The sequence below is a fragment of the Epargyreus clarus genome, unplaced genomic scaffold (genome assembly GCF_041222505.1).
Source record: "Epargyreus clarus isolate Ecla_fem2 unplaced genomic scaffold, WU_Ecla_fem_2.2 ptg000027l, whole genome shotgun sequence".
Taxonomy (NCBI): Eukaryota; Metazoa; Arthropoda; class Insecta; order Lepidoptera; family Hesperiidae; genus Epargyreus; species Epargyreus clarus.
In genome coordinates this window covers 4,069,577-4,093,313 of record NW_027332234.1, presented here as the reverse complement: position 1 = coordinate 4,093,313, position 23,737 = coordinate 4,069,577, and the positions used below count along the sequence as shown (strand labels likewise).

The 23,737-nt window shown below is 38.0% G+C and overlaps 5 protein-coding genes across 7 annotated transcripts in view; 4 read left to right on the top strand and 1 right to left on the bottom strand.

Annotated features, from left to right (window-relative positions):
• Positions 1-5,560, top strand: part of LOC140753852 (NAD kinase) — a 47,891-nt gene extending 42,331 nt beyond the window's left edge. For all 3 annotated transcript variants that reach the window (XM_073088657.1, XM_073088656.1, XM_073088658.1), the window contains exons 6-9: positions 380-574; positions 989-1,146; positions 2,908-2,990; positions 4,971-5,560. In XM_073088657.1, coding sequence (XP_072944758.1) covers positions 380-574; positions 989-1,146; positions 2,908-2,990; positions 4,971-5,184 — 650 coding nt within the window. In that variant the 3' untranslated portion in view covers positions 5,185-5,560. The remainder of the gene's footprint in view (positions 1-379; positions 575-988; positions 1,147-2,907; positions 2,991-4,970) is intronic.
• Positions 5,561-8,294: 2,734 nt separating this feature from the next.
• mRpL41 (mitochondrial ribosomal protein L41) lies at positions 8,295-8,956 on the top strand. Its single transcript, XM_073088912.1, has one exon. It carries the CDS (start codon positions 8,399-8,401, stop codon positions 8,885-8,887), a length of 489 nt encoding a protein of 162 aa, XP_072945013.1. The 5' UTR covers positions 8,295-8,398; the 3' UTR covers positions 8,888-8,956.
• Positions 8,957-9,861: 905 nt separating this feature from the next.
• On the top strand, positions 9,862-18,340 carry AGBE (1,4-alpha-glucan-branching enzyme). The gene is made up of 14 exons (XM_073088476.1): positions 9,862-10,041; positions 11,145-11,314; positions 11,743-11,960; positions 12,415-12,559; positions 12,854-12,944; positions 13,603-13,812; positions 14,085-14,156; positions 14,480-14,651; positions 15,022-15,231; positions 15,864-16,035; positions 16,668-16,852; positions 17,377-17,514; positions 17,833-17,946; positions 18,032-18,340. Exons 1-14 carry the CDS (start codon positions 9,929-9,931, stop codon positions 18,074-18,076), a joined length of 2,055 nt encoding a protein of 684 aa, XP_072944577.1. The 5' UTR covers positions 9,862-9,928; the 3' UTR covers positions 18,077-18,340.
• On the bottom strand, positions 18,277-20,437 carry LOC140753713 (glutathione S-transferase C-terminal domain-containing protein homolog). The gene has a single exon (XM_073088477.1). It carries the CDS (start codon positions 20,301-20,303, stop codon positions 18,360-18,362), a length of 1,944 nt encoding a protein of 647 aa, XP_072944578.1. The 5' UTR covers positions 20,304-20,437; the 3' UTR covers positions 18,277-18,359.
• Positions 20,438-22,712: 2,275 nt separating this feature from the next.
• On the top strand, positions 22,713-23,559 carry LOC140753767 (guided entry of tail-anchored proteins factor 1). The gene is made up of 2 exons (XM_073088542.1): positions 22,713-22,879; positions 22,948-23,559. Exons 1-2 carry the CDS (start codon positions 22,793-22,795, stop codon positions 23,368-23,370), a joined length of 510 nt encoding a protein of 169 aa, XP_072944643.1. The 5' UTR covers positions 22,713-22,792; the 3' UTR covers positions 23,371-23,559.
• Positions 23,560-23,737: the final 178 nt, after the last annotated feature.

Below are 23,737 nucleotides of genomic sequence, written 5' to 3'. Positions count from 1 at the left end.
GCCACGGCTAACGATAAATATGATCGATATGATACACTTGATTTCATATTTTTATAGTGCGCGCCAAACTTCTAGTCCGCTCTGAAGTTGTTGCGCGCAGCTGTAGTCAGAGAGCCAATGCGGTCGAACACAAATACAAGCATATACTTCGTAGCAACAATAAGGGCACACTAACGCAGCTTTGTACCCGCGGACGAGAGCGGGCAGCGGAGGGTGCCGGGGGTGTCCCACGCTGTCTTCGTCATGCTAATATCTACAATATTCTGTTGCGACGCGACTCATTTCTATATTCAGTGCGGACTAGTAGTTTGGCGTGGTCTCTACCAGGTTAGATCAAGATCTTTTAATATTTATTCTAAAATAAACATCTTAATCCCAGGTCACGCGGCCCTCACGCTTCGTTCGCGGCTACAATGCGTGGTGCTGCGGAAGGCGAACGACGGCAACGACAAGAAGAAGCCCACCACCATCCTGGTGCTGAACGAGGTGGTCGTGGACCGGGGGCCCTCGCCCTACCTCTCCAATATAGATCTGTTCCTTGATGGGAAACATATCACGTCGGTGCAAGGAGACGGTGGGTGTCTTTTAATGTAAAAACACAGGGTGAAGGTAGTCTGTAATGGAGTTTATAGTATACTTTGATATTTTATTTTTTATATACCACGGTAATGCTTCAGGCTCATTATCTGTAGCAATGGTGAATGGACATCTCTCACCAGGCAAGAAGATCGTACCCGGGGAGCAGTCTTGATCCAATAATTTCAGTTTGAAGCTTGAGTATATAGAATGTGTTAGAAAACTAGAAAATAATTGAGTGATTTAATAGTGGCGAGTGATTTAGTAGTTACTAGTGGCGCCATCTCTTGCGAGTTTCGCAATGTTCTCACGCAGCTATGTATGTAAACAATGTTGCTTTACATTAATATACTCTAAAGTTGATCCATGAAGGGTGTTATCATTTAATGATATTTTTGTTCCGCGTGCGCAGGTCTGATCGTGTCGACGCCGACGGGCAGCACGGCGTACGCGGTGGCGGCCGGCGCCAGCATGATCCACCCCTCCGTGCCCGCCGTCATGGTCACGCCCATCTGCCCGCACTCGCTGTCCTTCCGCCCCATCGTCGTGCCCGCCGGCGTCGAGCTCAAGGTGACCCCCGCCCCCCTACAGCACGACCACCCTCCGTGCCCGCCGTCATGGTCACGCCCATCTGCCCGCACTCGCTGTCCTTCCGCCCCATCGTCGTGCCCGCCGGCGTCGAGCTCAAGGTGACCCCCGCCCCCCTACAGCACGACCACCCTCCGTGCCCGCCGTCATGGTCACGCCCATCTGCCCGCACTCGCTGTCCTTCCGCCCCATCGTCGTGCCCGCCGGCGTCGAGCTCAAGGTGACCCCCGCCCCCCTACAGCACGACCACCCTCCGTGCCCGCCGTCATGGTCACGCCCATCTGCCCGCACTCGCTGTCCTTCCGCCCCATCGTCGTGCCCGCCGGCGTCGAGCTCAAGGTGACCCCCGCCCCCCTACAGCACGACCACCCTCCGTGCCCGCCGTCATGGTCACGCCCATCTGCCCGCACTCGCTGTCCTTCCGCCCCATCGTCGTGCCCGCCGGCGTCGAGCTCAAGGTGACCCCCGCCCCCCTACAGCACGACCACCCTCCGTGCCCGCCGTCATGGTCACGCCCATCTGCCCGCACTCGCTGTCCTTCCGCCCCATCGTCGTGCCCGCCGGCGTCGAGCTCAAGGTGACCCCCGCCCCCCTACAGCACGACCACCCTCCGTGCCCGCCGTCATGGTCACGCCCATCTGCCCGCACTCGCTGTCCTTCCGCCCCATCGTCGTGCCCGCCGGCGTCGAGCTCAAGGTGACCCCCGCCCCCCTACAGCACGACCACCCTCCGTGCCCGCCGTCATGGTCACGCCCATCTGCCCGCACTCGCTGTCCTTCCGCCCCATCGTCGTGCCCGCCGGCGTCGAGCTCAAGGTGACCCCCGCCCCCCTACAGCACGACCACCCTCCGTGCCCGCCGTCATGGTCACGCCCATCTGCCCGCACTCGCTGTCCTTCCGCCCCATCGTCGTGCCCGCCGGCGTCGAGCTCAAGGTGACCCCCGCCCCCCTACAGCACGACCACCCTCCGTGCCCGCCGTCATGGTCACGCCCATCTGCCCGCACTCGCTGTCCTTCCGCCCCATCGTCGTGCCCGCCGGCGTCGAGCTCAAGGTGACCCCCGCCCCCCTACAGCGCGACCACCCTCCGTGCCCGCCGTCATGGTCACGCCCATCTGCCCGCACTCGCTGTCCTTCCGCCCCATCGTCGTGCCCGCCGGCGTCGAGCTCAAGGTGGGATACCCTTATATACATCAAACTTAGTTGCAGAAAGGTCGCAAGGTACCCTTACATATACCGAACTGACTTGCAAAGAATAGACTTCCTTATTGAACCTTTAGTGCGACTACTAAAACTCCGCGTGGATACGGGGCCTTAGAGACACCGCGGATGACCGTCGAGTGCAATTTGTGGTATGTATTGACGGCAATCAACTGATTTGGAGAAATACTACAGGACAAGCAGACGCTAACCGCGTGTGTAAAATACCCGCACTTGTGCGTAAGCTGCTGCTCCTACTATTTTTCAATATAGGCACGTGAGCATTCACCTCAGTTTTTACATACACTCTCAATTACTACAAAGAGCTGAACGTACGAACTAGTGACTGACCGAAGTTAAGATTTCGGTTTGGTCCCTGGGAAAAATGACGTCCATATCAAATCACGGTTTTATGATGCTGTAATCAATACAGAAAACGATATGTGTGATTTAATTTATTTGATTTGAAAACGATGATATACGAAAAAAGCATATCCAGTTATTTTTAAACAGCAACTAAAGAACAATAAACACAAAATTCTAGATAGCGCTTTCCCCGGAAGCGCGGAACGCGATGTGGGTGTCGTTCGACGGCCGCAACCGACAAGCCCTGCAGCACGGAGATAGGTAGCTATGGACCCTTACTCCGAGTTACGCACGCTGTAACACGCTTGTTGTTTAGCATGTCTACATGTAATAACTGTAATGTGTAAGTAGGTACTATTTTGTGTAGTCGGCGTTATGATAATTGTATAGTTGTATTGTAATCGTAGACGAAATAAGGATATAGACTCTTAATCAATAAATTTTTAGCCTTTTGTCGTGTCGACGCCAATCTAAATTTCGTTTCGATTTAAGTTTTTTGTACTGCAGCTGTCAAATAGATGTGTAACTGGTCTTATTTGTGCGAAAAAATCGGCAGTTTGAACTCTATTGATGTGAAAGTTTTATCAAAAACTTTTCCGTCTTTTCTAAAACTAAACTTATACAAACAGAGCTATTCAAATTTAAACAGTTTTTTCTGATCTCTTTTAAATTAACTTAAAATTACAGTTCCTAATTTTATTTTTGAGTCTACTCCATTACTTCGTCCATGATGTTGATAACTGCACGTCCTCTCACCCCAGTCCCATAGATCCCATACACCCCTGCACAAACCAAATGTTTGAGATAAGAGAGCTTGTTTCAGATAAAGCTAAACCTAGACGCGAGACAGGTGGGCAGCGTGTCGTTCGATGGGCGATCGCAAGTGGCCCTCAAGCCTGGGGATAGGTAGGAGTTGATCTTAGGTGGTGACGTGGATAGTGGTACCATATCATACACGACATAAGAGCGTTGTTGTACCATTCATACACACATTTAGTATTAGTTAGGATGTCCTCACACTTTTCGACGCGAAAATGACTAGAGAGTACACGAGCACGAAGTGAAACTATTGCAAAATATGAAAATATTACAAAATGTTTCGTACAATGTTATATTGTATCATATCTTTAATCTGTAAATTAGTAATAAATTAATTGAAAAAAATGTTTATCAATACATTTTTTTCTTCTCATATCGCGCCTAAAAAGTATAACTTAAAAAAATATATTCAATACTAAAGAGCCTATAAACGACATAATAAACGGTAAATGTTGATAGCAATCAGTATCGTCGATGTCAAAATATCTCCGTAGATAAGTGTGACTGGACAGTTATGATCATTGAGTGCAATTAAAGGTGTATGACAACACTGATGGGAAGGAATTTCAATTGAAATTGGAAAGTCAAATTATTGTCAGTCTGATTTTTTTATGAATGGTGTGGTTTTTTCTCAAGTTTGTTGAACGTGTGTATAGAACTACTTCTTGATTATATGGTGAAGGAAAATATTACAAGAAATACGTTTTAATTTCACTTGGGCTAGGTACGAATACAGTGCCCTGTGCATATTATACCGTTATAAGTATAACGAATATGTATAAGTCGAAACGAGTCGTCCAATTAAAGTATGCTACGAATTCTTCAATCCCTTACTAATGGAACATATTTATTAATTAAGAAATAGCTGTACAAGTACTCTCATTTAGTGAAAATTTTGGGAAATGAACTTAATAACCATTGTATTTAATGTATTGTTGTGCCCTGGTTTCGCTTGCATGTTGCTTTTGCTGCGTATAACTTATGAAATACTTCATTTTATATTTAACTATGCTGCATGTATACTAATTTTATATTTAAAAGCCTGGTTGTTGATTTTTCTTGACTGCTTATTTTAAAATTCACTTTATTGTCTATTTTCGATTGTTTTAAGCAAAATAACTTAATGTTTGGTACCCCTCTCTTAATATATATAAATAATGAGGATGAGAATAAATATAATCCATCAACTGTTTCCATTATCCACCGATGGACATAGTCCTTCCAAAAAAACCTATGTTTTTCCACAACAACATTTTCCATAGTCAAATGGTGACTATGGAAGGAGTATCTTATGACTGTAGTTAATATGTTTGCAAAAAATAACAGATTAATGCATAACTCCATAACTTAATATAGTCACACCCAAATTGTATTGGTGTCTACATGAGTACTCAATATTAAACACAAATTAACCCTTTCCAGTCTATACGTGACGACATCGGTGTACCCGGTGCCGTCTATCTGCGCTCAAGACCAGATCTCCGACTGGTTCGACTCCCTCGGCGAGTGTCTGCACTGGAACGTGCGCAAGAAACAGAAGCAGATCGACGAGCTCAGTGACGTCACGCACTCCTCCAGCGACACGCTCGAGGAGCTCGACAACAACCACCACGACGAGCGGCCCGCGGACACGTGACCAACACCCACAACAACCGCAGCGACCGGCCAGACACGTGACCACGACTAGCAATAACCGCGACGCCCAACCAGACACGTGACCACGACCAGCAAGAACAACTGCGAAGGTCGGCCGGCGGACACGTGACCACGACCACACACTGCCGCCGTGACGACTGACCGGACGTGACCAACGCCGACAACAACCGCATCGACAGGCAGACACGTGACCATGTCTAGCAACAACGACGACGATGGTCGGCCGACGGACACGTGACTACGACCGGCTAATCAAGTGACCACGACTAGCAACAACAACGACTGCGGTCGGCCGAAAGACACGTGACCACGACCGACTAATCACGTGACCACAACTGGCAAACGATGGCGGGGGTCTTGGAGTGACGTCGCTCCGTGACCACAACTGGCCAATGGATGGGATTAGATGTAGGTTTATGTTTGTTAAGTATTTTATAATGGATATGGTTGTGTTAAGCAAACTATTAATATAATGGACAAGTTAGACACTTGACTACGAGTGACCAAGGAGTTTTTGACAAAGTTGTCAGACTTCAAAGGTATAGTACTTTTACGCAGGATAGGTGGCGCTGTTGTCGAGTTTTTGGACTTAGACAAATTCTGCCTAGGTCCTGTAGTAAAAATATAAATTGTTTATTTAATATATTATATCAAGAAATAGGATCTGTTAATGATGTTATAATTTTGTAAGTGTCAACTAGTTACAGTTCCGTAGGTACAAGATTTTTTTTTATAATATAGATGAAGCAGACGAGCATGCAGTCCATCTGATGGTAAGTGGCTACTGCCGCCCATGGACATGTGTATTCAACCCCAGATAAGACTAGATTCCTACTTGATGTCGGCAACAGATATGCCACTATCCCTGATAACTAAGCTTGAACGCCACGGAAAAGTTCGAGTATGTTTTATTTTAATCGACTTAATGGTCAGGTTAAAGGTAAAGTTAATGAAATCTTTCTTTATAGTTCACATTTATAGAAGGCAAGGTCATAAAGTATTAATATTTTCAAAATAGTTTGCTTGACGGGAACAATTTCCAAAATGTAAAGTTATTAATAATTATTATGTTTATTATACATGTTTAAAACAACATTCGTTGAATAGTGTGATTTGTAATGTGAAAATAATGTAATGTGTTCAAAAATGGATCATTTCTCAACATTCCCTTTGACAAAAATAATTTATTATGTCTTTATGGGCATACATATATGTTGTCTACTATTTAATTATAAATAATTGGGTATCTCACATTTCATTGAGCCATCTGGCGTTTTCAATATGCAATAATAAATTTTACGACGAAGCGTTTACAACAACACCTTTATATCTACAGACATGACATGTGACATACGGGCCATGATGACATTATCATATTTTCCTATACTATACTATAATCGTATGCAATATCAATATTGTTGATAGGTAAGGCCGCGCAGACGTAGGCCGTACATATCAATAATATTGATATTGAATACGATTATTGTATGGGAAAATATGATCTCAATAATATTAAAAATATTACTTTGTCTGCCACGGTTCGCATTTGACACGTTCACTGTAGATAAAAATGTACTGAAATGCTTGCTTTACAAGCGGGTTTTAGCGAAAAGGGCCTTTTCGGCTAAATTTTTCATTTTGATTCAAAAATCCTCAAACAATTTATGAGATACCTTTCTTTTTGGTGAAATGGATTGTGCATTTGCAATCAATTTTATACCTTTGATGTATAAAAATATGTTAAAAAATACACAAGACATGCATATAACAGTTTTGGTCTCATCTCGGCAGTTAAGACTGATGGCAGTGCCCTCTATGAGAGTTAAATAATAATAGATTTTCATCATTGTACCTAGTTCTAATATATAAAAAAAGTTTATTACAATAATAAAATTTTACTCCTTAATACTTTTATCAACTCTCTATAGATGTGGTGTTTGTCTTAAATTCATAACATCATTGAATTTCATGAATATGCACGATTTAATAAATCAGTAAGGTAGGTTGGGGTATTATTGGCGCTTAGGTAAAACCATATGATTAAAACTGCAGATTATTTGATCTTTTTTCAATTCGCTACATCGTTCAACATTTCTTGATAAGAAAGTGACGTTGCAATGAAAAAAAATGGTCCAATTAGCCTGCAATTTTATTCATATGCCTTTATCCTAACGCCAATATTACACCAACTTACCATATTTGCTTCATAAATAATTAAAATAAGGCTCAATATCTAATCAAAACCATCAAGCTTCGCAGTGAAGCAGTAAAAACAAAAACGGTAAAGGTGCTAACGAAATAATAGTGCCAATGTGAGTTATACATAGAGTTTAGCATTAGACATGCACAAATACTTTGGTATTTCTATCTTTAGTTTTAATAATATTTATCTGAACTCATCGTATAGGTGCTGGATATTTAATAAACTCAAACATTTTTAAACAATAGGCTAATTATAACTGTACAAATAAATTATATAAGAACTATGATGTAATGTGGGAATAATAAGATCTTAAATTTGTTCCTCGTGTGATTTATAATTATTTGATATATTATAAGACATTCTATGTGACAATGCCTAAATGTTTTATTATAAATTATACAGATTACAATATTGATATATGTTTTTTTATTTAATTATTGCCCTAAAATTACTGTAAGAAGAAAATTGAATAGATTTGGCAGGCAGGATTGTGGTAAATATCGAACGAAACTGTATTCGACTGCTAAATATACATTCTTTTTTTAAAATACGCGATTTTCTCTAAAACTACTGAACTAATTTGGATAGTGTTTAGTTTTTGACGTCATATTCATTAACGTTCTCAATAACCTGAGCCAGTAGGATACTCTTTAGGAGACCATGTAGAACCCTAATACTCTTTGGTCCTGAAAAATTGACAATGAAAAGAAACCACGTTAGTTATGTTAGACAAATAATGTAATAATTATATAATTTTATTCAAAAGAAACTGTAATAAACACACAATAAAAAGCTGTTTAAAAACAAGTATAATACATTTTTAAATGGTTAATAAATCAGAGTAATGGAACGACATTGAAGTCTGACACTTACTAATCTATATCTGACACTGACACCATAAGTCACAAGTCGGGCTGTCCCACTGACAATTTTACATAACCTCAAAACAAAACTTAAACCAACAACCAAATCAAAACAATTACTAAAAACCATGTCGAAGATACCTTTGCTAATCAATTACGTTTGGAAACGATCCATATCATTATCAGCACCTCGCGAGGGTAAGAGGAATTTCAGAAAATTTGTGATTGCAAACAAGAGAGGCAGCCGTATTCACAAACAGCAACAAACTGGCCCGAATCCTGAATTAGAGGTGGACAAGCGCGGCGTGCGAGACGTCGGGTACGTTATGAACGGGAAGTTCGTCACTGTACCTGAAATGATACCCGAAATCATCGTTCCTGACTTGAAAGACTGTGATCTCAAACCATACGTCACATACAAAGCCCAAGATGTAGTACAGAGTGAATTTACTGCGCAACAACTCTTCAACGCTGTTTATAGCAAGAAAATAGTCGCGGATTATAAGCAAGGCAAGCTGGACGCGGATGGACAGCCTCTAGAACCTTCAGAAGAAGAATTGTTGCAACCTGACGAAGCTGTGGCAAAAGCTAAAAGAACAGGCTCCGATATATTTTAAATCGATATAAGTAATGTGTATTAGTATGTAATAGTTGTTATTAGTTTAATAAATTATGTTTTACCTGAAGTTGTACACTGATTCACAACTATTTTCTCTATAGAAGAGTGGATACTCTTACTATAAATACTAAATGATAATATTAAAATTCCTGGAGAGTATTGTTGAAAAGTAATGATTTTATTTCCTTATCTTATATAAAAAATTCTCATGTCACAATGTTACTTACCGTACTGCTCTGAAATGGCTTTACTGATTTTCACCAAATTTTATATGTATATTCAATTGGTCTGAGAATCGGCTGCTATCTATTTTTCATACCCCTAAGTGATGAGGGTTTTTTACCCTTAACATTTTTTTATTTATATGTAAACACAAGGTTTACCAGGTCAGCTAGTATTTGTATAACATTCCAAGATTCCTTGAATTGTAGGTGTTAATGTACTCATAGCAAGTAACAAATTTAAACAAAATACTTGTAAACGTATTTAGATTTAACTCAACTGATAATCAAACCAACAATTCAATACATCTGAAAATTAATTTAGTACAAAATAAGAGTTCATTTAATTTATTCAGTCATTTTTATAATGGACTTTTAGTAGTACATACTTCAGTTCTGAAGTATATGTTGGCAAAAAATACAAATATATGAGGTATATAAAAATCACCAAAAGTAATTATTATTTTAAAAGGCATTAATGATAATACTATTTCATAAAACACTCGTACTGTCTACAATTAATTTGACCCAGTACTCTCAATATAATCATTGCGATTATCAGGTCTATAATGATATTGACCCATCAGCTTATCGTCAGAAAGGCTACCTAGTAGCAATAATCAAGTAAGGTAAACAAGAATTACGATACCACTACTTTTGACCTGAGCCGGGTTTATCTAATATTAATAATTCCATTATACATCTCAACAAATACACAGCGTTTATCATTTTAGAGAAATTTATCAATACGCGCGGTCGTGAGCCGTCCTGCGCGTGCGCAAGTCGAATTGTTGATATACCTACATACATACTATAGAATGGGTGGTAATTATTCAGCTATGGATCCGATGGACGTACCCGTCCCCGATATAGCGAAATTGTTTGATCGTGATGGTTATTTGAAGCCTTATGAACGAGAAATTCGGAGAAGGTGAGTAAATAACCATTTTCTAGTGTTATTCTAAATGTTTACCGGCTTTATGTTACCTAAATCAAAGATTAAAATGCAAAGTGCGCCAGTTATAGGTTAGTTCGTCCGTGTTTATGATTTTTTGTCTATCAAGCCAATAAAGCGCTTTCCCAGTTAACGTTACGTATTATTATAAAACTGTTTACTCTAAATATACTTGCATTCTTTGAAATGATTATGAGCAAATATAATAAAATAAGTATTTCAATATAGGATGTAATTATCATTAGATCATTTTATCAAAGTAAACAACTCTCCGCTTGTAAAAGCGCACGCAGCGCTTCTTATCATAAGCGTGACATATTCCAATGTCAAACAAAAGTCGTATCAACTACAACAAGCGCGCAGGACAGGAAACGAAACTTGATTTGTAATATTTGTATAAATTATAAATGAATACCAGTCTTTTGGTGCTTAAATCTTGGGGGCTATTCGTAATTCTATATAAGTTCTATAATATCATTATGATCCTTTGTTGAAATCCCGTATTATATCGGCATTAATTTTGTTCTTGTAGTAGGCACTGTACCTAAGCCTGCACTACTATACCTACAATATAATTTGATACCTAATGATTGTCGAATTTTAGTAATTACGTAATGGGAACAAAAATTATGAATACCTTTATAGGTTTTAAGAGTACCTGCTATTTTAAGAGTATCTTTATAGGTATCTGCTATTTGACGCAATAATATTTATGTTAGATACCCGTATACTTATTAATTGAATAGCCGTGCCTTGGAGCTGGAGAGTTTATGGAGAGCAAGCATGCGTGTCGCAAATGTAAGCTCTTTCTTACAATAAAACATGTTATTCGCTTCTGTCAAATTCTACCCTCTTTTAGGTATTAAAAAGCCGTTAAATAATTTATTTTGTAGTCGTATTTCTTCTTATTTTGTACCAGTATATGCCTACCCTATATAAGGGTTTTTAGTGAAGCGAATGTTTTGTTTATATTTAGAATAAAGTTATCTAGGTATGTCTATAATAGCCTATTTATAAAATTCGTAGGTACTAGGTACTACATTTAAAATATATAAAGTTTACAAACGTGTTATTTTCAGATATGGGTGCTTTAAAGATCTATGGCAACGTATAGAATCATGGGAAGGAGGTTTCAACAGTTTCACCCAGGGATACAAGTATTTCGGGCCGCAATACAATCAAGATGGCTCCGTTGTATGGCGGGAGTGGGCTCCGGGCGCCCATTCCTTGCACCTACAGGGAGAATTTAGTAAGACATTAACTTTTTGTCACATATTTAACAAACAAATTTATTTTCTAACACAAGATCTCCATTTACTATAGAATTTGCCTCATTGACATGCATATTTTACGCAACTTGCTTTGCACGAGACTGGTAAGTTGTTGGCAAATTATAATGATGTTGACAAACCGGTAATTTGTTGTAAACAGATGACGCTGTTGGTATAAAGATAAATCATACAAGCTGCCGACAATATAGGTGATATATACCTACGTATGCGCATCTCAAACCGCTACTTTTTAGACTGGTCGTAAATTATTAAAAATTAAAATTAAATTAAATTATATAAGCTTATAATATAGTTAGATTACGTAGATATACTAATACTATAGCAAGGTACATAAGTAATTAAGGTATCTACAATGTGATTTAGGTTGAAAATTCAATTTTTTTAGATGGCTGGAACTCAAAAAGTCATCCGTTCAAGAAGTTAGAGTACGGGAAATGGGAGCTGGTCATCCCGCCCAACGCAGACGGCTCCTGTGCCTTGAAGCACGAGACTCGGGTGCAGATCATAGTCAACGAGCACCTGTACCGGGTGTCGCCGTGGGCCAGCTACGTCAAACCCTTTGAAGGGTTTACCTACCAACAATTTATATATAAACCGGATAATGTAAGTAAAATACTCTATCTGTTTTCAAAGTCTCTTATCAAAGTTATTAGTAGATTAGTGTTGTTATTTATTATGTTCTTCTGAACTTTCAGTATGGATATTGAAAAGATGTGTTGTTCATAGGCTTAATTTTTATTATGCCTTGAGTTTTGTAATAGATGACGTTTTTTATATACGATTTTAGTGCGATTTGGTTTGCATAAAATGATTCAATTTTTAATTTGCGTATCGATGCATGAAGTGATAGTTCCACTATAATCTCCCTATTTTCATATCCTACCAAAGTAATTAGTTATGGTTATAGATTTGTATATTAGCATGACGGACGCACATAAAAAGATTATAAGTCAAGAGACTTAGATAACAAAAATAAGATTACTACTATTTAATTAAATTTCCCGTAATACCATTTGATGTTGATAATTAAATAATTATAACTTTGTTTTATTTACAGCCTTATAAGTTTAAAAATCCTAAAGTGGATAAGCCAAAGTCATTTCGTATTTACGAGTGCCACGTCGGCATAGCTACCACTGAAGGGAGAGTTGGCACCTACTTGGAATTTAGAGATAATGTGCTACCGAGGATTAAGAAACAAGGTAACATTGGGAATTAACTATCAAATTTGTTTTGCAAATGCAAATGTATGTACAAAATTCTTAGAAAACTTCGGTAGCGTGATTCAGATTACTAGTGCTGCCATCTGTTTATGAGTTGCGGAAAGTCGGCGCATTACTCTCATAAAATTATGTGTAGTAAAATAGATTTGTACAAGGTTATTTAAAAGAAATTGAAGTTTTTAAATATTTTAGGTACAAGTATCGTACGTAGCATAACACTTATTTATGATAATGTATAAAATACTTTATAACAGATATTCATTTGATTTTTAGGTTACAACGCCATTCAGGTCATGGCAATTATGGAGCATGCTTACTACGCTTCCTTTGGATACCAAGTCACAAGTTTCTTTGCAGCTAGCAGGTACGTCTAACTTAAAACTAACTTTTATGGAGTAACATTTTTTCGATGTAATGAATTCCCGGGGAGTTAATTAAAAATCAAATTAACTCTTGGTAACGTTAAGTCGATTATTGCATTTTTTGTGATCGAGGAATTCAAAGGAACGGATGGCGCAACAGTAGAGCAGCGTGGTAGAACATGACCCAGGCTCCTCCAGTTATGCAAAGCCACTCCCAACTACAGGATATAAAAAGTTGCAGCCATTATTCTTTTATATAATGTAGAATTTATAATATACCTGCCATTGCCTATAAATGTCATGTTAGTGATGTATTAATGATGTGTTAGTGATATGTTGAAGGTAATAGAACCCTTTGTGGTTCGACTCCAGTGGCACCACCGTCACACCTATTTCTGCCTCATAACACCAGTGTTAAGCACTGTTGTGTTCCGGTTTGAAGGGTGTGGTAAGGGAGACATACTTTTGCGAGGCGTACCACCTTTGTCCTCAGGAGTAGCGGCGCATCTGTGGCCGACCTCAGGTAGGAATATCCAATCCTATCTGGGGTTGATTACAGATGTCCATGGGCGGCAGTAGCCACTTACCATCAGGTGGACTGCATGCTCGTCTGCTAATCCCATATTATAAAATAAAAAATGTTAATGTTACAATTTCCAGTCGTTACGGCACACCCTGCGAGTTGAAGCAGCTGATCGACAGAGCTCACGAGATGGGTCTGTACGTGTTGCTGGACGTGGTGCACTCGCACGCCTCCAAGAACACGCTGGACGGCCTCAACGAGTTCGACGGCACCAACGCCTGCTACTTCCACGACGGTGCTCGGGGCACACATACCCTCTGGGACAGCCGCCTGTTTAATTATTCCGAGTACGTTTTGTACTTACTTGAGTACTCGTCTTCTATAAAAAGGTCTTAAAGTGTGTAAAGTGGAGAACTTGGTGCAAGTACTATGGCCTGAATATTTCTCATTCAGAGGTGTTTTGTGGCCGGCAGTGGAACAATACCTACAGTTTGTTGATTGTAGTTAACTCTTATGTATAACAAGGAATGTTTATATAATTCATGGTCAAGTTTAATGGACACACATCACTAATGCAATTGTTACTGTAATTCTAAGTTTTCGTTATTTTTGATTCCAGGATTGAAGTTCTGAGATTTTTACTGTCTAATCTAAGGTGGTATCAAGAAGAATATCAGTTTGATGGATTTAGGTAAACACAGTATTTATATGCTTATTATTTTATAAATAATTACCATATTGCCTGAGACTTTTAGCGGCGTAGCATGGCGGAAGAGTAAGCGCGTTTTGCCCTGGGCGTAATTATATGGGGGGCGGCAGAATTATTATGAATGACATTTTTAATCTACTACATTATGCAATTCAATTAACTAAGCTGCTTAGAGATTTTAGAAAAAATGAACAATTAACATACCATAAACTCATAATTTCACTTCTTATTATCCTTGTAATTTTTTTGACCTAAATTTATTCTTAATATTATTATTCAAATTATATATTATAATACCTTTTCAGATTCGATGGTGTCACATCGATGTTGTATCACAGTCGGGGCATCGGGGAGGGTTTCTCGGGGCACTACGACGAGTACTACGGTTTGAACGTAGATACCGAGGCTCTGGTGTACCTCATGCTGGCCAACGAAATGATACACAAGATTGATAGTAGAGCTGTTACTATCGCTGAGGTATTTACTTTCACGTTTAATTATTGCAACGATTTGGTTAAACTTTATGATCCCTAATCGAAGTTCTAATAATTTTCTTACGGTTTGTGCTTTGTAATCATTATGACCTTAACCCCTCACACTAAGATCCGGGTCTCAGCAGCATTGGCAAAATAAGGGAGAGGGAGGGGCAAGACCGTTGCGTCCCGTACTTTTGATCCCGGGACTCCCCCAAAATGTTTGCAAGTTACCTTGTAGACATTTGTAAAAAAATGTAAAATTAGATCAATTTCTTCAACTGGGGACTTCATTCAACATTTCCGTCACATACTTCCGATGAGCTTAGTATCACTGTTTCGCTGTCCAAATTATAATAAGACATTATTTTCAGGATGTATCAGGCATGCCAGCTACCGGCCGACCAGTCGACGAGGGCGGCACCGGGTTCGACTACCGGCTGGGCATGGCCATCCCGGACATGTGGATCAAGCTGCTTAAGGAAGAAAAAGACGAGGACTGGAAGATGGGTCACATTGTCCACACTCTCACTAATAGAAGATGGATGGAGGGAACCGTTGCGTACGCTGAGAGTCACGACCAGGTAAGCTGTTCTTCCTAATGAAAAGTAGTTACCGCCATGGATATCTACAATGTCAGAGAAATCGCCAATGTATCACCAAATTCGAAGAAAAACTCCGCATGACCAAGTTGTTTAAATATAGTAGAATCCTGTGTAGTTCAATTCCGACAACACCATCGCCACAACTATTTCTGCCTAATAACAGCTGTGTTAAGCGATGCTGTTTTCTGGTTTGAAGACTGTGGTAAGGCAGACTATACAAGGAATTCCAGCTTAGTCCTCTAGGGTAGTAGCGCGTCTGTGGCGGACCTCTAGTGGGAATCTTATGTTATCTGCGACAGATTACGGATGTCCATGGGCGACAGTAGCCACTTACCATCATAGGGGCGCGTCTGTGGCCGACCTGAAGTGGGAATATTATCTTATCTGGGGTTAACTACAGATGTCCATGAGTGACACTAGCCACTGTACCATCAGGTGGACTGCATGCTCGTCTACTACTCCTATATTTTAAAAAAGATGTCCATGGGCGGCAATAACCACCACGAGACTGCATACTCATCTAATACTCCTGTAAATAAATCTGGGCCGCAATAGCCACGAGACTGCACACTCATCTACTAGTCCTAATAGGAAAATAAACCATTGTACAGGCGTTGGTGGGCGACAAAACGATCGCGTTCTGGCTGATGGACGCGGCGATGTACACGCACATGAGCACGCTGAGCGAGCCCAGCGCGGTGGTGGAGCGCGGCCTGGCGCTGCACTGCATGATCCGCCTCGTCACGCACGCGCTGGGCGGGGAGGCATACCTCAACTTCATCGGTGAGTTGGATCCAACTATTAACTTATGTATGATTACTACTGACTTATGCAACTACTGACTTATTTATGATTACTACGGACTTATGCAACTACTGACTTATGTATGATTACTACTGACTTATGTATTATGATCTTATCTAATTTCAGTCCAAAACAAAAAAAATATGCCTGCTTAAATAAACCTCAAAGAATTATCTTATATCACTTCCGTAATTTAAACTAATCCAACGACACCTCATATGTTAAAATAAGTCAAGTCGATTGGGTAATAGAGTGTGCCGTATGAGACATACATAAATATCCTCAAAAAACATTACTCTCCTCAGTCAGGTAATAAAAAATAGCAACAAAAAAACGACAAAGAAACCATACAACTATAAAAAAGACCTCTTTTCCTAACGTCGTCCTATTTTGTGGGCGGCAGACTCAAATTGTCCGCTGGACGGCATTTTTTAGGAGGCGGCAATATTTTATTAACTTACCTTACTTAACTGCTAGTATTTACCTATTTTTTTTTAAATAAGTAGATATATTTCTTAGTTTTGCTGCAACACAAGTGGTCGCGTTATTTTAAAATGTTTAGCATACAATTTTTATGTAGTTGTGGTTTCATACATGCTATTTTTATGCAGGTAACGAGTTCGGTCACCCGGAGTGGCTGGATTTCCCGCGAGCTGGGAACAATTCATCGTATCACTACGCGCGTCGCCAGTGGAACCTCGTGGACGACGAATTACTTAAATACAAGTTCCTCAACGAATTCGACAAAGATATGAACGCGTTGGAAGAGAAATATGGCTGGCTCAGATCGGACCCCGTAAGTTTCTGTTCTTACAATTTTATTTATCTTGCTTTGTTAGTTTGTATAAAATTGAGGATTAAATATTGTGAATTAAATTGGTAGTACGTACTTCCCCGTATCACCTGCACAATATGGGTAATAAATGAATGAAACCTTATGATAAGTGGCCATGCCTATTGAGATTTATAACAACCCCAAATAGGATTGAGTTTCTTCTTGAAATCTGAACTTTGCTTTTAATTTTACGTAGGCGTTCATATTTAATTAGTGTAATTGAGACGTCATTAACTTTCTTATTAAATGGATCGGTGGTGTGCTGCATTAACGTTAGCTTAAGTTTTATTTAAATCGAACCTGATTATCATCCCCAAATTCGTTCATGCCGCCTGAAAACTAAGTTGCGAATGCCTCATTTTATTGAATTTCGCTTGATGAATGATACTGACGTGTGTGTTCTGTGATAATAGGTCATTTAATATTTTCATGTATCATAATTATTAATTTGGCAAATTTTCTTAAACTACATTTAATCTCACCAGGGATATGTTTCGTGCAAGCATGAAGGCGACAAGGTGATAGCATTTGAACGCGCTGGTCTCCTGTTCGTGTTCAACTTCCACCCCTATCAGAGCTTCACGGATTACAGGGTCGGAGTTAACGAGCCCGGAAACTACCAGGTGATTATACTTCTTCATAAAATTTCGTATCATATCATAAATCTATACTTGTGAAAACTATTTCTTAACACATCGAATATATAATGATGGTGGAAACCACTAAGAAGAAACACCTTGTACCTACCTAACATTAAAATGTATTAATAAGAAACATATTGATGTCGTTTTTACAGCCAGACAAAATATACATTGCTAGAATAGTATACGCGAATAGGCGAAGATACTATGCGTCAAAAAAATGTACCAAAACTGAGCCTATTATAATATACACTTTTTTGAAGAAACTTCTCTAAAAATATACATCTTATTTTCTTTCAGGCTATTCTATGTACCGACAGCAAGAAATATGGTGGATTTGGTCGCGTGGAAATAGAAGGAGACTCCCATTTAACACAAAATATGCCCTGGGGGAACAGGAGAGATTCGGTGCAGGTACATTATTACCATTAGAAATTTTATATTGCCTTACACATTTTCATGATGTCTTGGATCAAAAGGTTTTTTTTGTATTTTTCAGGTATACATACCGTGCCGCACAGCTATAGTGTATGCCCGTTTCTAGATCTCGAAAATTATTTTTACAATAGTTTTAGAAGCAAAATTGTTTACTTGGCATGTGATTCATATGTTGGCCATTAGCTCAATTGCAATAATATAGGTGTAGTCTCAACAAACCAATGATTAAGTTAGTTTTTGCTTAATTAAGGATTTGTAAGGTAACCTGGAGTCTGGACCCTATATTTGGTGATGAAAAGAAAAGACTTTTATTGAAGTACAAAGATGGTTTATTTAAGAAAAAATATGATAAAATAGTTGAATATTATAATGAGTTTTATTACTTATGTCTAAGATGGTACCCCAATAAGGAAATTATTCTTAGGTGTACATGAAAGTGGATTTAATTTTAAGATCTTTACTTTATAGCCAAATTCCTCTGCTAGTCTTGCACGGTCTGAATCAACTACTATCATACATTTGTCACCCCTTCTTGTTAAGGGATGTTCTTTATGAGTTTGATCTGCTGTGTGGCAAATACACAAATATTGGTCAATGGTCAATTCACTAAACATTTTGCTCCTTGGATAAACTAGTCTGTCGGTAGCATGAAGGGAACCATAACAGCACGGGCAGAGAACAAACCTAGCATTCGCTTTCAAGCATTTATCCAGAACTAAATCACTTGCTATGCCACATGCATGCAATGCTACACCAATGTCAAATTTACCTATAAAAAAGTCTAGATTACATTGAAAGAAATAGACATTTGAAAGACCCATTTCGTGCACTCTGTCTCTTGCTCGTAACAAAGATTGTTCCTTATTCTCTAACAAAATAACTGTACATTTAGGCAGAAGGTGAGCTATTAAAATACCTAGATGCCCACTTCCACTACAAAAATCTACAATAAGATCCCCTTCCTTGGCTACAGACATGACTGTCAAAGTTAAATTTTCTAGTTGTTGTGATTTTCTGAGTATTCTCTCATTTGGTAGATGGCCGGCAGCTGGATTAGCTCCATCTGGGATCATAGTCCAATCAAGTTCATTCACTCTATTATTCAAACATACATTTAATTCCATATCATCTCTGAGGATGCTTAGAGCATTTTCAATGTCATCCTCTTTTGTGAATAGCCTCTTTTTAGGGTTGTGCTTTTTGGGATCTGATTTGTAGAGGCTCACATCATCAGTGGTTGGTACAATTAAATTTTCAGTAATTAAGTATTTGGTATTGAGATTTTTTAAGATATTAGAAATAGATTTTAGTTCAGGGATATTAGCAATACTATTAAACCATTTGTGGGTCAATGGAAGGAGAGATTGAAATATACTTGAGCCTAGAGATTCTATTAAAATATGATAAGAAGGGAACAGTACTAAATCGGCTAATGTTAAAAATGGGCCTTCTGCAAACTGATGGCTTAGATCCAGATCTTCAATCTTGGTGGAACAATCTATTTCAAGTTCTTTCTTAGTCTTTGATTTCCATTTTCTACTCTTAGGTATCCTTGTATTATCTGATGATTCTTTATTTTCCTTTGTTTCTTCAGTTTTATTCAAATTCAAAGCATCTTTCTTGAAGTCCCTTGCTACTTTATATACATTGTGGATCCTAACAGGCTTATGAAGATGGTTTTCAAATCTTACCAAGTTTTCAGGCATCTCTGTCACATTTTGAGCTTTTAGTATATCATGGACAGTCTTTATGACATCAACTTCACAGAACTTAGTCCAGATTGAGACTTCGTTTGGTGCTTGAAGGCAGCTTTTGCGGAAACCGAGCAAGCCGTCCTCATGCTCCTGTGCGGACTGTGGAACTGAGCGATATTTACAGATGTGGCGCGCCACAGCACACAAGCCGGTAATGACCGTATCTTCGTGAATAACAACAGGAAATACGCATGACGAAGCTTGCCATGGCAACTTTCTCTCGTCAATAAAGTTTAATTCACCATTTGTGAACAAATTTAAACTTACTGGTGTATCCTTTGACAGGAACACAAACTTCAAGGTAATCTCTTGAGGAGCGCAGTATTTATACACCCAATATATTAAAAGAGATTCTATTGAAACTTTTATTTCAGGTGATGATTGATATTCTTCGTAAGTGGAACATGCTTCTACATATATTACATTAGGCATGTTTGTGTTTATTTCATATCTTATTACATTCAACTCTTCACTTCGATTTTTATAAATTAAGAACAAAATCGTATTTATTTGTACATAACCACACTTCTCGACATTCACACAAGTTGCGGGTTTCGGGGTTTGTTTTTTGGATACCATAGATATAGGATGTCAAAGATAAACAATGTGAGATTAAACGCATTCCCAAATTTTAGGTGTATGTGTGCGTAATAGTGTTGTTACCTTCATACTTTTTATCGATTGACATCCAATATGAAGGCCTTGGGCAATTCTAGAATTTTGTAAGAAACGTTTTTATTTATTTGTTAATAATTTGAAGTTAAGATCACCTTGCTTAAAACTTATTGTGAAACATTTTACACGTGCAGCCTATGGGCCAAATGTACTAGAGGATCGCTGAATGCCCTACGCGTCCAATGTAATAATGGATTTAGGATGCTAATGATGCTGCGTCGGTATTGTAGCGCGTCTGCTATGGTCGCTGAGGCTCGTGTTGACAGTTTTCAAACGATATTATGCACACGCATAGCCCCAATGATGCAACGGGCGGGACAGGAACATTGGATCCTAAATACCATTCTGGAAAGAGTCAACTGTCCTGTCGTAAAGCACTGGAATGCATACCATATGAAGTCCAGAGCCATATTATTTAATATTAAATAATATGAATGTAATTAAAATGTAAATTTAATTGTATTTGTTTTACTAACATAGATCGTAAGAATATACTAACATTCAATGGACTTTGTCTGAAATGAAATATAATAATAAATGCTTCCTTTGAACCTCAAAAATGAAGCCACTAAATATTATGGGCGGGAAAAACCTCTAAATACTCCGTTGTCGAATTTTCGTACAAGATCGTCAGGTCAGCGAGTTCCTTTAGTCATTAGTGCGATGCGAGCAGGTATATGGCAGATGATTCAAGTTTTTCTTCATCATCTTCTAGAATGAGTATTCATTCATCTTCAGCAGTCATTTTTAATTTAAATACATATTTATTGATAACACGAACGCATGAGCACCATACTGATGGCAGACGGCACTCGCTTTTCGCTTATGACGAAAGAAGCAGTTGTCTTTTTCCGACCATTACGCTGGGTGTATTAACAATATTCGTTTCTAAGCATGCAGGCTAGGGATGGGAATTATCACTTTAATCATTGATATTTTTAAACTTATTTTAAAAGAAATAAAATAAAATAAATTAATTAATTTCTATAGTAACAAATGCTTTATGTATTTTGTAATAAACTAGTAAACTAGTGAGTATAAACAGAAATATTTTAGCCTACATGGATTTTTGAATCAGTATATCTTTACTTATGTCCCAATCTTATTGTCGGAATTTTCCGACATTGGTATTGGACATCAATATTTTTTTAAGAATAATATCAGTTATTTATCTATCTTTAAACATTATAGAAATATAATACAGTGCTATTAAATTTAAAAAAAAATAGATTTTTACGAGTACTGTTATTTGGTCGGAAAAATCCGACGTTGGCGGAATGGGCCCGAAAATATTAGTCGGATAAAAATTCGACATTGGCGGTTAAAAGGTTAATAAACGACGACAACTTCTTTGTATAAAACATTTTTCCTCAAAATGTTATAAGAGTCCATTCTGGCCGATTTATTATTCTTATCCATTTTTCATGTACTTACTTCACTTGATCGACTTGGTATTCTTGAAAATATATAGCTGATACAAATATTATTCGAGTTATAATAACAGGGTATTCCACACAGAAAATCAGAATATATAAATTCAGTCAAGCAAGTTCGTATTGTTCAAATCGCATTTATACTAATTTTGTTATACATAAAATGATCTTTATTATTAAATTATCGATATAATATGACGTCACCATTTTAAGCCCTAGCGTAAATTAATAATTTAATTCTTGGCATATGTCTTTCTCATGTTTTTTTATGCAATTCTAAGTCTATGTTGAATATAAAATTTTATTTTTTTGAATATATACTGTCTTGTATGATAGCTAATTTTATGCTTGTCAGTATATTTTCCGAACGTGAAATCAAAACAATATCCTAAAATCTAAATAAAATAACAACTATGACAAATATATGTTAATCAACAATTTAAGCAAATTATAAGTAATTTACTCATTTTACAACCACAACAAAGCTATGAAGAAGATTCAACTCCTCGTAACAGTTGTGTTATAACGAACATCACTAGTGTGTCGCAAAACCATAGAGTTAATACAGTTTTTTTGTTAGATTTATTACACGGCTTCTTTTATTTTATATGTAATTTCTTACTTAATTTTTCATTTGTTTTTATTTTCTTAATATTCATCAATGAATAGTATTATGCCACTGGCATTAAAAATATATTATTTTTCATCATCAAATGTATCCATGTATGTATATCAATTTTATCTTTGCGTGTATCAAATAAGATGTCAAAATCAAAAAGTCCTAACGTCATTGTCAAGTATTAAAAAAGGTTAAAAATTAAATTAAAAATATAAACATTGCATTTTACTGCTTTAAAATTAAACGTATGAGTTTAATCTAATAAATTTATAGAGAACTTGGCTGTTCTATCTATACAAGTCGATAAAATTACATTTATAAAATAACCTCACAATACGAAAATGCTGGAAGTTATAAATGGGTTCCTTTTAGTTTATTTGACTATTTTATGTGCTGTGAACGTTTTAGTGCCAAGCTTGGTTAAACCGGTAAGTAACACTTCAGTCAAACAATAGTTGAAAATCAGTCATATATTAATTTACGTTGTTTTCATCAGATTGTAGCTTGCTTTGCAAGACCATCCAATGAGGAAAGAACCATTTGGGGCGAAATACTCAAACTTAAAGCAGAACAGAAAACAATTTCGATGAAAGACGAGTTCGCTGCGTACTCCAAACTTCAGCGAAGAATCAACAAACTTGAGACTGAGTTAAAAGACATTTCTCAAAGTCGGATGCGAAAAAGTATCGCCATCAAAGGATCAGTGCATTTAGGACTTCAGGTTTTGTGTATAGTAGTAATGTTTTGTTCTATCGTGTGGTATAGACGTGAACCTATTGTGACATTAAAAGGGAACTTGTTCCCGCTGACAAATGTTCTAACTTATCCGAGTAATACGCCTAACGCTATCTCCACTCACATTTGGGTGTTAATCACTAATGTGTCTTTCAAGTGTCTGATCAAGCCTTTTATGTCATAGGAAATGGGACTCAATAAATAGTATTTAAATGTATAGTATTTATTTATTAGCAGCAAATTAAACTTAAGTGCCAGTAATGGTATGCGATGTTTAGACTTGTGTTGAAAATATTATGAATTTTGGTATTTAACAACTGGGTATAGTCGGCGCCATATTGCTAGTCCACTCTGAAGTTGTTGCGAGCAGGTGTAATCAATTTGCTATGGTGACACAATTCATTTTTATATTCAGATTGGACTAGCAGTTTTATGTGGACCATTAAGTATAAAAGGTAGTAGAAGGGATTCTGTTGTGCCTATCCTGTAAACATTTTTATATAAAAAATATTTTGGTGTATTGTGAAAGACCAAAACAATAAAAAATAATA